Raw genomic sequence first — 14,276 nt, forward strand, 5'->3', positions numbered from 1 at the left:
TTGCTTTGTCTTTGTAACCTCTGAGCTTAACACAGATATCACCTCAAATAAAGTAAGAGGCTATATTAAACTCTATGTTTAACAGCATTTGCTTGTTGATTGAATGATTGACCGGAAAACGAAGTGGATTGTTCCCAAAGGAAGAACTGGAACTAGCATATGAACAATCTGTGTGCTCCACTGGCACCCACTGACACGTCCACAAGAGATACAAAGCCTTTACCACCAGCCCACCTCCCACCCCTGCCTGTGGATGGTTTAAGAACAAGAGTCACAAACAGCATGAGCAAGCATGGAGGGGCTGCAATCCACCAACAACCCTATCAACAATATTATCATTTTATCAAAGTAAAAACACCAAGTAACATGAATTTATTAAGTGCTTTCTTTGTTCCAGGCACTGGGGAAACAAAGATAAAACAGAAGGGGTCATCCCAGGCCTCGATGGACCTACATTCTATTGGGGGAGATAATAGAGACATGGATGGGCATTAGAAAATATATACAAAGTATAAATACAATGTAAATATAGGGTAATTTTGGAGAGAAAGGCCTCCAACTGGTAGCCCGTCCCCTGGCGTACTTCCATCTAGATTACACATCCTACTGGATTCGGAAGGATCATCCCAGGGAGAAAGGAAAAGATACAGAAGCTTTACATAAAGATGTCCCAAACAAGACACAAATTGCCTGTCACAGGCTGCCTCTTATCATCATCTGCTGACCAGATGGTGTTTAGTATCTTACTAGACATTTCTATGAAGTTGAGTGAAGGGTCCTCATGGGAAAAACTGCTCCCAGACTCTGCACGGACCTTTTAAGTGGCTCCAGCCAAAGACAACCCTTCCTGCTTGCTCTGTCTTGGGGATAACCTCTACCCCCAAAGCCTGCAACCTTTCTCACAAGAGCCAGTAGCCCCAACAGCTGCTACCCACAGCTGGAGAAACCATAAGCCATGAAGGTCACAGCTGGTCCACATCCCTGATACCTAGCCAGTCGGCTAATGTCATTATTTCCCTATTTCCCAAAGCCCAGGCCTCTGCTGGAATCCAGAACAGTCTGAGTAGGAAAACCACTTTTCCTGCTCCAAATGTGGGGCAACGTGGGTATCCATTTTCAAACTGGGCATATTTCTTTAAGCTGTCTCTCTAGTGGGTTCCCCAGAGCATCGTCAGCAAGGTGCTGGGAAAAAGCCTGGGTTCCAATCCCACCTCAGGCAGGTACTTTGTCCTCTCTGAACCATCTGTAAAGGAGAGGTTCTAGGGTCCTTTTACACTCTGAGTTCCTTCTTCTGTGGTCCTGGGTGCTAACAGCACACAACACATCTGACACATGTGTTACCCTTATCCTGACATCAGCATCATGCTGGGGTTCTGTGATGTTTTGATGAGGTTGCTTGGTTTTTGTTATTAGTGTATTTGTTTTTTAGAGAGAAAGATCAAGAAGATATACTTTGGAAAAAATATTCATGGAAATAAAGTGGTTCAAGCTCACCTTTTTTTTTTACTGTGAATTGCATTGTGGGTTTGTTTTTTAGTTAAATTTTTATTTTTCTTTGTTTGGGTTGCTTTTAAAGGTTTCAGAAATGAAAAGAGGGATTCAATTCAATAAATAATCAGGTCCCTGAAAAAGTCTGAAGCACTCTACAGGTGCTGAGGATGCAGAGATAAAAATAGAACATCCCTGCCCTCAAGGAAGTTATATCCACTGGGAGAAGGGGATGTGTACAAAGATGTGAAAATTCAAAATAAATAGATACGAGGTCACTTTGGATTTTTAGAAGTGGGAGAATCACAAAAGACTTCACACCAAAAGAGGGCATTTGCTGTGACCTTTGAAGGAAAGTAGGGATTCTCATCATCAGAGATGAGGAAGGGGTCTTCAGCAGAGCAAAGACACAGAGATGAAAAGCAGAAGGTTGTGTGTAAGGAATGGTGATGGGCCAAGTTGGCTGAAATACAGAGTACAAGGGGCTGAGTGGGGGATCAGCATTGTGCAATAAATCTGCAAGGACAGCTGGCGCCAGATTGGGAAGATCTTTGCAATCCAAACAAAGGATTGTGTATCGGATCTTGGAGGTCACAGGGGACCACAGCAGTCTGTGGAATGAGGGTGAATGGGGGTAACTAAGTCGGACCTGTGCTTTAGGAAGATCACTTTGATGGCTGAGTGGAACAGGGGGAGTCTTGAGGAAGGCAGACCCATCAGCGGCTATTGCAACCAGCCCAGGCGTGGGATGAGGAGGGTCTGCAGTAGAGTGGGGGAAGTGCTACAGGCTGTATTCAAGAGATGCTCCAACACCAGATTGGAGATGGGGGCAAGAGAGAGTGAGGAGCTGAAAATGACGCCAGATCGACAAGCTTTGGGAACCTAGGAAGAGGGGAGAGTTTGGTGAGAAGGATAATGAATTCAATTTTAGACAGACTGAATTTAGAACGCCCATGGGAATCCAGATGGAGATGCCCAATAGGCAGTCGGAGACTCAAGACCAGAGGTCAGCAGAGAGGTGAGGGCTACTTAAGTGGATTGGAGACCCATCAACATGGAGATGATAATTTAATGTATGGAAGCTGATGAGATCATCAAGCAGACCTGTTTAGGGGGAGCAGAGATCCCCAAGGGGACAACTGTGGTTATCAGGCACCACCTGGAAAATGAAAAAAGAGAGACAATGAATGAGGAGGGGCTGCGGGGGGGAGGAGTACCAGGAGAGGACTCTCCATCTCCTGAAATCACTCCCTTCCTTAGTCATCATCTGGATTCTCCTCTGGAAGGATGTACGTTCGCTGAAGGCAAGGACTGTTTCCTCTTTGAAGACGGGTGATAGATTTTGGATAGAGGCTGCTCTTGGAGCCACAAATTCCTTGGTTCAGATTCCAGGCTCCTCCGGAGCATGATGTCCTTACTCAGACCCTGCCTCAATTCCTCATCTAAATGAATGGTTACATGTGCAAAACTGTTTGTGGCGGCCCTTTTTGCAGTGGCAAAAAAACCGAGGGCTGCCCATCAGAGAATGGCTGAATAAGTTATGGGATATGAATGTTATGGAATATTGTTGTTCTATAAAAATGATCAGCAGGATGATTTCACAGAAGCCTGGAGAGTTTCATCAACTGATGTTGAGAGAAGTGAGAAGAACCCAGAGATCATTATACATGGCAACCAGAAAATTATACGATGATTGATTCTGATGGACCTGGCTCTCTTCACCAATAAGATGATTCAGACCAGTTCCAATGACCTTGTGAAGAAGAGAGCATCTACAGCCAGAGAGGACTGTGGGAACTGAGTGTGGTTCACAACATAGCATTCTCACTCTTTCTGTTGTTGTTTGCTGGCATTTTGTTCTCTTACTCATTTTTTTCCCTTTTTGATCTGATTTTTCTTGTGTAGCAGGATAATTGTGGAAATATGGATATAAAAGAAATGCACATGTATAACTTATATTGGATTACTTGCCATCTAGGAGGTTAAAGAGAGGGAGAAATTTGGAACACAAGGTTTTGTAAGAATGAATGTTGAAAACTATCGATGCAAATGTCATCAAAAGCTTTAAAATAAAAACAATAAAATGAGTGGCTGAACTCTGCAACTTCCAACCTCCCTTCCAGTTCACTATGGCTATAAACAATGCTGCTAAATGAACCCTCACAAATATTGTCTCACTTGGTACTCACAACTGTCGCATGAAGTAGACAGGGCAGGGATTATTATCCCCATTTTACAGACAAGAAAACAGATTAAAGAGGGTAATTTTGCACAATCACATAGTTAGAAAATACTGGAAGTAGGCTTTGAATGCAGATCTTGCAACACTGAGGCCCTGCACTTGCTAACCTTCCAACAAAGGATTTCTTAGCACATAAGCTTGCAGTGACTGATATCGCCAACTTTCCTGAGTTATTTGAGCCTCATGTTCTCAGCCTCTGCCTTAAAATAGCCTCACTCATTTGGGAACTAACTCGAGTGTTTTCCCATCCACAGATGGGCCCCTCACTTCCAGGCTTAGAGCAAAAGCCATTTAATAAACAATTATGAGAAGAGAAAAACATGTTAAGGCTTATTCAGAATGGGTGGGAAAGCCAAAAATGCACTCCTAAAATAAAGAGAAAGTAGTTGAGGAGGATAAAAACTAATATGATCTGAACAAAACATACTTATTGTTACCAGAATTTAGGAATCGATATGGGAAGGCAGCAATATCGAGAGAAGCGACCGGTGTAAGCAGAACCAGCAATCTTGTGGCCAGGCAACTGAGTCTCTTCTCCAAGAGGATCTTTGGAGGGCAAAGGGTGGAAAAGGCCTCTGATAAATGCAGGGTAAAACCCTCCCCAGATATTGGCTGCCTGGTTCTCAAAGAACAAAGGAGAGAGAACATTTTGGAGAATGGCCAAATCCCATCCTTAAGACCATAGGATATGTCCTTCCCAAAGGGCTTCGGCAACAAGTCGAGTACAAGAATGGGCCATTAGCCTGGATGCATTTCCCCGGTAACTTCACGCTATCTGTCCAGAGAAAGAGAATCCCCCACCTGACAACAGCCAGGATGCAAGAGGAAGTCTCAGACTGACCTTCACGTGAGCTTGATAGTGTTCACACTTCTCCTGCATGTAGGAAAGCTGCATCTTCTCAGAGACCTGCCCTGTTGTCTCTCCAAGAGACACGAAGTACACCCGAGGCTGTTGGCCCTTCTCCTTTTTGGTCACGTCCGCCGTCAGGACATAATTCAAGCCTGTGGATACACAGAAAAATGATAAATACAATGCAACCTTGTTCCGAGCCAGGGGGAAAAAACAGATCCAGTGAATCTTTGCAAGATCGTCAAGATGTCTTCAATCAGGACAATGACAAGAACGTGACAGTCAGCTGAACATTTTGTTGCATCCATGGAAAGTGTCCAATTTGTACTCTTAAAAGTTCACTTCTATCTTTGTAACCCTAGTGCTCTGTATACAATAGGCACTTAATATATGCCTAAGTAAAAATTATGATTTCCTCTGAGTCTTCACTCTAAATTTTATACTTCTCCTCCATTTGGGATGAAACCAGATTAATTCCAGGTTCAGGAATCAAATGTACTTAGTATAAAGAGGTCTAGAACTGGACAGAACCATAGAGATTATCTAGTCCAATCTCTTCATTTTAAAAATGGGAAAATAAGGCCCAGAGGTCAACAAAGGTCATCATGTAGCTAGTATTGTCAGAAGAAATGGCCAAACCCAAGTCTTCTGGTTTACACTCTAGCTCCACTTCTCCTGCCCCTGTTGCTTCCTGCTCTGGTATACATATTCTCATGATCAATAATATCAACACCATCTTATAGCCCACATAGTAACTTCCTCTTTCTGAAAGGACCCTACAAAGTTAGCTAGATTTGCACCATACATCACTGCTCTCTGCAGATGCGACCTTTTTAGAAATGTTTGGATTGCCTTGCCTTTGACCTCTACCCATTATGCTTATTCATGACATAAGAAGAGGTCATTTAAAACTGTGAAGTTGGACCCAAGGCTCAGAAAGCTTTAGTGACTGGGGGGGAAATCCAAGAGAAGTACAAAACTCATTATTATTTCCCCTCTTCCAAATTTCCCCATTTTGGCCGAAGACATTGCCACCATCCTCCCAGTCAGCCAGGTTCACAAGCTCAAAGTCATTCTTGACTCTTCCCTGTCTGTCATGTCCATATTCCTGGAGGTAAAGAGACCCTTTGATTCTACAGGCACCAGTGCTCCTCCTGAGCCCCCTTCTTTCGTTCACCCATCCTTATTTCTTACTTGAACCACTTCACTGTCATCAAAATTGTCCTCCCTGCTCCAGCCTCTCCTCCAAATTTCTATTCCCAAGGGCTCAAATCAGATCACATCTACTCCTGCTCAAGAAACTTCTCCAGCTTCCTACTGAATCTAGAATACAATGTCAATTTTATTGCACACTTAGATCTAGCTCCCATCTACCTTTCCAGCCTTCTTTCATATTACATCTTCTTCTCACACATCATTCTAATCAAATTGAACATTGAGGTGTTCTCTGCATCTGACTTTCACCTGCCATCTTGGTTCCTAGGCACAGGTTGCCTTCCATGTCTAGAATGCCTCTTAGCATCTCTTGTACCCTCCCTCAAACCCATTGGGATTTTCTGGGCAAAGATGCCAGTTTGAAGGAAGAAACGATCTGAACACAACTCATTTGTCTTTTTCTATTGCCCCCAACTGCCTCTCATGGCCCAGCACCTCATTACTGTGCCCAATGGCCCATATGGGATGTACCACCATTTAAATTTACATTTCAAATACATCTAGGGAGAGTGTCCAATTTATACTTTTAAATTTTCACTTCTATTTTTTGTAGTTCTGCATACAATAGGCACTTAATAAATGCATGTTAAGCATGGGAAGACAGAATTTGACGTAGAGTGAAGTCAACAGAAGCAGGAAAATAAATGCAATGATTACAACACCACAAATGGAAAGACAGAGAATAAAACAATTCTATCCTAATGCTAAGAAATTCAAACAACCATGTTTGGCCCAAATGAGAGATATAGGAAGACATTTCCCCCTGCTCCCTCTGAAGAGCTAAGAGCTGATGGGTGTGGAACATGGCATATAAAATGCCAGGCTTTTCTGATTTGCTGGCTAGTCTTGCTAAGCTTTTTTTTTCCTTTTTTACTCTTTGTAATAGAGAACTGCTTATTGAGGGGGAAAGAAGGGTGTAGTGGGAAATGCAAATAACATAAAAAACAAATGATATAATATAGTTTTACTTCTTTTTTATTTTGTTTTTTGGGTTTTTTTATAGTTTTTTTTTTCCAAATACATGCAAAGTAGTGAACATTTATCTTTGCAAAATCTTGTGCTCCAATTTTTTCTGTCTCTCTCCTTCCTCTCCCCTCCCCAAGACAGCAAGCAATCTGATATAGGTTAAACATGCAATTCTTCTAACTATATTTCCATATTTGTCATGAATATACTTTTACTTTTTAAAAATGCTTTTTGAATTGAATTGAAAAGAGATCAATGCTTGCTGACCTGGAATAACACAGAAAGGATCAACGCCATCCCAGTCACCCCCCAAATCATACTGGCTTCATAAAGTAACTGGAAATCCTTTTGGAGTGCCCTGGTCACCACTTCCAAAGCAGGTTCTCTCACTCCCTTCCATTCTTTCTATCTTCCTGTTTTTCCTAGCCCTGGGTCTGGCTGAGCCACAGGAAGGGAAGACTCTGGGTCCCCCAGATAAGATACCCAGAAGATACTCTGTGATCCTGTCACTGATACGGATGATGCTTTAGCACACAACTCCCACCATTCTTTTAAAGGGCTACATAATGGGTAAGTTTGACCTCATGAGAAGCAGGCCTCTGGCCAATTCCTGAATTCGGGAATTCCCAGAAGTCAGGTGGTATCGCATGCTCATAAAACTGAATAAAAATCAAGCTCCTTCTCCAAGGAAAATTGTCATTAGGATCATATACTCAGACATGGAAGGGCTCATCTTGCATATAGCGGGGGAAACAAAGTCCCCACTTAGAAAGTGACTTGCCCAAGATCATTTGGTGATAGAGGTAGGTTCCAGGCTCCCCAGAAACCACATAACATACTCTTTCTACTGCTCCATCCTGCCTCCTTCACTTCTATTGTTACAGAAGATGCTGAGAAAGAAAACAGAACTTGTTCTGTAAGGTAAATGACCCCACCAAGAGAAAGAGTCTACCAGTCTGGAGCATGGCTTGGATCAGAGGCCACTCCCCACCCACCCAAAGGGGTCATCCAGTCTTTGCCCAAAGACAGGAAACCCCCTCTGCTTCGGGACAGCCTTAGTCTGTAGGAAGTATTTCCCTTATCTGAAGCTTAATTTTGCCTCTTTGAAACTTCCCCCTATTGTTCCTAGTGCTTCCTGCCAGGAAAACAGAACCAATCCAACCTTTCTTCTAGGTGATAATCTTTCAAATATTTGAGTCTTTTCTTCTCCAAGCTAAATGTTACCTGTTCTTTCAAGTGATTCTCGTACGGCATGGACCCCAGATCTTTCACCAATCCTAGTTTCATCAGTCCCCTGGACACTCCATCAATGTATCTCCTAAACTAAACATAGCATCCCCCGTGCGATTTGCCCAGGGCCAAGGACACAGGTTTTTTCCTTTGCCTTCTTATTCCAAGAAGCCCAATTTTAACACAATCTATGATCACATGGGCTTTTCTGGTGCCTTATCACATATAGCTTGAAGGCCGCTAAAACGCCCACTCCTGGGGCAGGCAAGCCGCCAACCACGTCTCCCTCATCTCAGACCGTGAAGAACCCAACTGGAATGCTTTACATTTTATTGATGTTATTTAGTGGTATCTGACCTTTGTGACCCCATTTGGAGTTTTCTTGGCAGAGACATGGGGGTGGTTGACCATTTTCTTCTCAAAGTCAATTTATAATTGAGGAAACTGAGGAAACTGGCTTGCCAGGAGTCACCCAGCTCGTAAGTGTCTGAAGCAGGATTTGAACTCAGAAAGATCCGTGTTCTTAACTCCAGGCCCCATGCTTTATCCACTATGCTACCCGGCTGTCTCACTACCATTACTCCTCCTGCTGCTGCTGCTACTACTGCTACTACTACTAAAATATTAGTACTATAGCTGCTACTAATAGTACACTATTATGGCAGCAGTTAATGCTACAATGTTACTGCTGCTGCTGCTAATGCTAATGCTAATGCTACAATGTTACTACTATTACTATTGCTACTGCTGTTAATGCTACAATATTGCTGCTGCTACTGCTAATGCTACAATGTTACTGCTGCTATGGCTGCTACTAATGCTACAATGTTACTGCTACTGCGGCTAATGCTAATGCTAATGCTACAATGTTACTGCTGCTGCTAATGCTACAATGTTACTGCTGCTACTAATGCTAATGCTACAATGTTACTGCTGCTGCTGCTAATGCTACAATGTTACTGCTGCTGCTACTAATACCACCAGTACTACTACTATCCTTTTCTAATATAAGACCAGCAGACTTGGCCCAGCCACACCTGAAGATTATCGGGTGAGAAGGAACAGGCCATAAATCCAGGCCACATTTGCAGGCCCTGCCCCCACAAGGGCTGACCACCCTTGCCCCCGCCCAGCAGCTCCTGAAATTTTCATTAACACTAAGAGAAGCAATTCCATCAGCAGACATTTCAGCATTGGAAGCTCAGGTGACTGCCCTGGCTTTTAATAACATTAAAGCCATCCATCCTGGTAAGGGGGAGACCTAACAGCCCCCGGCTGCCCCAGGGACCATTTCTTTTCCTACTAATGGATTCCCTGCGCCCCTGCCACTCTGGGTCCTAGTCATTCGCCACTGAGATGAGCAGACACCCAGAGGAAAGCCCAGAGAGGTCAATGGGCCAGTGACCTCAGGGAACACTGGAGCTTTGGGGAGTGGGGGTCCCTCGAAGGCTGAGCACTTGTGCTGATGCTGAAATGAAGGGCTAAGAGGGGTTCCTTGCAGGGGATCTTCCATCACAAACATAACATTAACCCAGTGACCCACGACTGAACCAGGCCAACTGGTCTTGGACCCCAGCCCATGCTCAGATCCAATCAATGAGATCACGTCTGTGAAGAGCTTTGCCAGCCTTAGAACAGTATTGAAGCGTCACTCCCAGAGGCCCCCAAAAGCCCAGCACGGGCTAAAGCGGGACCACGTGGATTCTGTCATGTCTGCTAATGACAAACTTGTGGATCTTGGGGTACACAGAATGGAACCACAAAGCACCTTCTGTGGCCCACGGTGGGGGGAAGTTCTGTTGGGTCTTTGTTGTGTTCAATCCATTTTTTTGTCCCACAAATACAATGGCAAAGGACATCAGCAGCAAGTTCCCCTGCCAAGAACTGAGCCAGAGTCAAGGAGGGTGGGCTGGAATCCCATTTTGTGTACCGCCTGACTGTTGCTGAAACTCAGTTTACTCACCTGTAAAAAGAAGGGACCACCAGAGAGCTGTCTAAGCTCTTTCGTGGGATGGGATGATCCCAGGAAAGGCCCTGGAGCTTTGGGGGGTGGGTGGCTGGATCCTCCCCGTCTCTCTCTGGAAGCCCATCCCTTCTCCCAAGCCAAGCACCCTCCTGGCCCCTGGGAGCTTGCCCTGGCTTAGCAGCTATCTTATCAATCACAGAGTGACTGGCTTAAAGGTCAAGTCCAGACTCCTCACTTTACAGATGAGGCAGAGATCAATCAAGTGATCTCCCCAGGGTCATCCTGCTAAGGGTCTGAGGTGGAATTTGAACCCAGATTTTCTTGATTCTAAGTCTACTGCTTTAACTTCTGGGCCCCAAGGACTATCTCCCTCCCTCATCAGACTATCTCCCTCCCTAGTCGGGCTATCTCCTTCCCTAGTTGGGCTATCTCCCTCCCTCATTAGAGCATAAGGTGGGAGGGGAAAGGCAGGGCAGGGATTGGTTTTGCACTTTCTCTGTGTCCCCTGGGCTTAACACAGTGCCTGGCACACAGTAAGCACTTAATAAATGTTCATTGATAGAATGATGGTGGGGTTCTGTTGAGAAAGCTCCATTTAATTCTACCCAACTTTGGGTCAGTTCCTAGGAAAGGATCAGCACCTGGGGGCTTTGCTTTGGCTCTGGGAGAGAGAGCCAAGGTCCAAGCAAGAGGGCAAGTCTCTCTGAGCTCTGACTCGATGCCCTCATCTGTAAAAGGGGCTCAACTGTGATCCGTCCACATAAAGCACTTGGTAACAATTAAAGCACTTTACTGGTAGCTGCCAAAATAATAATGGTTATTGTTGTTCTGCTGGAGGCGATGGGAGCCTCTGAAAGCTTTCTGTCTTTACCCCAGTCTCTCTTCCTCCCCCTCCCCCTCTTCCTTCTCTTCTGCCTCCCCCCTTCTCTTTCCTACCATCTTTCCCTCTCCCTCCCTCCCTCTCTCCTTTCCCCTCCCCCACCCAGGCAGCAAATCCTTCCCGCTACCCCGGCCACCGAAGCCCCAGGAAGTCCAGCAGCCCCTGCGGCTCAGCCGCTGGGCTGCATGTAACCACATAAGCGTGGCTGTGCTCAAACCCTCGGGGCTCGGGGAGGCCTCTGCAGAGTCTCCTCACACTCCATGGAAGGGCCGGTCCCGTGGCTCCCCACAAGCCTGGAGCTGGGCCGGGCAGTCCCCTGCATCCCGAAAAGGAGCTTCCCAGCCCCCACCTGGAGGGCAGTAGTCACTGCTGGTTCTCATTAGGCCGTCCCCCCACACAGGCCCCTACGGACAGTGACAGCAAGGGAGGGGGTGAGCAGCTCTGGTGAGTTGGGGTCTCCCTCCAGGGCCCCCCTCGGGGGCCAGGCTGGCAGCAGCCCCTGCCTCCCCGCAAGCCTCCATGCACTCCCACTTGCAGGCCCAGCCTCCCGGCAGGGTCCCATCAAACTTCCAGGGATGCAGACTCTGACACAGTTTCCCAGAAGCCCACTCTCCATGTCCTCTTAGTGGGAGGAAAGTGGGATGGCTTAAGGTGGAACATGAGTGGGAGCAGGCCCTCAGCTCCCCAGCTCTCCTGGGAGACAGGGCAGTTTCAAACCCTACCTGTGCCAGCCACAGCCTGGCCAGAGGGGGCAAATCCCTCTTCCTGAGGCTCTCTCCTCTGTAAAGGAACCAGCCATTGGACCAGACAGGCTTCTGGGACACTTCCAGTAAAAGGAGCCCCAGTTGGGCCGCTTCTAACACTCTGGCTGTGTACCAGAGAGACAGTGGGGCTTGGAGTTAAGAAAACCTCCATTCACAGCTGCCCCGGGTACATCCTCAGCCACAGGGCCCTGGATGCATCACTTTACCCTTCAGCCTGTCAGTAAAAAGAGGTTACAAGAGCAGCTGCCTCATGGGACTGCTGGGAACATCAAATGAAATCAGCCATGGAAAACAGTCTGCAGACTGAAGTGATGGGCAAAGTGTCACCATCTTATTATTATTATTATTTAAACTCAGAAGCATGAGCCACAGGCATTTGTCAGTGCCCCCTAGACTGAACAGGACTGGAAAGGAAGCTTCGATACTGAATGCCGACCTGGCCCTTCGGTTACTGCTGGACTGTAGACTGCCACTTGCCATGACATCTAAGGAGTCCAGGGAACACTGGCTGAAACGGTTTTTCAGAGCAAAGACAGTCACAGACTCACACACAGAGACATACACACACAGACACTTACACAGAGACACATACGCTCATACACATACACACCCACTCACACATACACACAGAGTCACTCGGTAAAAAGAAGAAACTGAACCATAACTCCTCATTTGGCTAGCAGCTCCTACAAGTCTCTCACACACACCCCAGAGTCCACTTCCCTGTCTGGGGGCCACAACTTCTTCCCTACAGCCTACTGGTGTTTGATCCGCTGCCCAGGAACCATTGGGACCATCAAGATCTCGTGACTTCCTTCTTTCAAGTTCAGAGTTCCTGGTCTTTGGTCAGAACTTCTGCAAGACAGCAAGTATCTAGGCTGCCAAGCTCAATTAGAGAGTCTGACAGGCTTTAAAAGATGTTTCCACAGGAGAATTTTGAGTAGAAGGGATTTCAGCTGCCAACGAGTTCGATCCACCCTTGAAAGGAGACGTCCCCATATACTATACATCTGACAGGCAGCCATTCAGTATCTAATGAATATGAGGAGTTTTATAACCTGAGATCTCTGCATTTATTTTTTTTTTATATTTTGCTGACCATATTTCAATATAATCTGGTTTCCTTCATAATCCTAGATATATTATTGTGAGTATTTAAAGACTTTCAGACTCCTAGAATTAGCTCTGAAAATAGTCTGAAACTTGAGCTGGGAACCTGGCTCCCACATAAAAGGAGCCTAACATTAATGTTAATTAAATTAATATAAAGTTCCAAATTTGAAAAGAGGGTAGAAAATGAGCAAATAACAACAAAACAAAAAAGACTGACCATAAAAAAAGATATTGTGGTGATAGGGAAGATCAAGACATAAACTCAGAAGAAGACAATGAAGTCTAAACATCTACCTTCAAAGCCTCAAAGGAAAAAATGTGAAGTGGACACAAATGCAACAAAAATTGCTGGAAGAACTAAAAACTTGTTGTAAAAATCAAAAAGGAACCATAGAAGAAAATTAGATAAACAAATAAGATCAAAGGAAAAAAATAATGAAAAGACAACTAGCAGCTTGGTAAAAGACATCAAAAATATTAAAGAAAATAATATTTTTAAAAACCTAATTGGCCTAATGGGAAACATACTCCTTAAAAGCCCTGAATTGGCCAAATGGAAAAAGAGGTAAAAAAAAGCTCACAAAGAAACACATTCCTTACAAATTAAGATTGAGAAAGTGGAAGTAATGAGGCTATAAAATATCAATAAGCAACAAAACAAAATCAAAAGAATTTTTTAAATAGAAGAAAATGTGATGTATCTAACCGGAAAAACAACTGAACTGAAAAATAGGTGAAATAGAGTACTTGAAAAGTCACAAAAAATTTTAATGAAAACAAGACACGATATTGCAAGAAATTATAAATGAAATAAAAAATAAAAACTGCATAGTGTAGAACCAAAGGGTTCTAGAAGTTGAAAGAATCCACAATTGCTACCAGAATGAGATCCTAAAATGAAAATTCCCTGGAATATTGTAGCCAAATTCAGAGCACCCAGGTCAAAAAGTAAATATCTGAAGCAGCCAGAAAGAAACCATTCAAATACTATGGAATCACACTAGTACCATGCTAGATTCCAAAGCTACTATGTTAGAGAAGCAGAAAAGTTGGATGAGAAAAACAAATCGAAGTCATTAGAATAGGCAACAAGAAAACAAAACTCTCTTTGCAGATGATATGATGATAGATTTAGAGAATCCTAGAGCATCAATCAACTAAAAAAACTAGCTGAAATAATTAACAATTTCAGCTAAGTTGCAGGATATAAAATAAACCCATCTAACCATCAATGTTTCTACATACTACTAACAAAACTCAGCAGCAAGAGATAAAAAGAGAAATACCATTTAAAATAACTGCAGACAATATAAAATACTTGGGAGTCTAGCTGCCAAGACAAACTCAAAGACTGTATTAGATACAATTGCAAAACCCTTTTCACACAAAGTTAGATCTAAACAACTGGAGAAATATTAGTTACTCATGGATAGGCCAAGACAATATAATAAAAAAGGCAATTCTGCCTAAGTTAATTTACTTATTCATTGCCATACCAATCAAATTACCAAAAAATTCTTTTATAGAACTAAAAAAAGTTGTAAAATTCATCTAGATGAATA

At 44.1% G+C, this 14,276-nt stretch overlaps 1 protein-coding gene across 1 annotated transcript in view; it reads right to left on the reverse strand.

Annotated features, from left to right (window-relative positions):
• ITGA9 (integrin subunit alpha 9) overlaps window positions 1–14,276 on the reverse strand; it is a 299,345-nt gene that overhangs the window by 214,793 nt on the left and 70,276 nt on the right. The window contains exon 15 of the mRNA XM_074284359.1: window positions 4,572–4,732. Within this exon, the coding sequence (XP_074140460.1) occupies window positions 4,572–4,732 (161 nt within the window). The remainder of the gene's footprint in view (window positions 1–4,571; window positions 4,733–14,276) is intronic.

The sequence above is a fragment of the Sminthopsis crassicaudata genome, chromosome 1 (assembly GCF_048593235.1).
Source record: "Sminthopsis crassicaudata isolate SCR6 chromosome 1, ASM4859323v1, whole genome shotgun sequence".
In the NCBI taxonomy this organism is placed as follows: domain Eukaryota; kingdom Metazoa; phylum Chordata; class Mammalia; order Dasyuromorphia; family Dasyuridae; genus Sminthopsis; species Sminthopsis crassicaudata.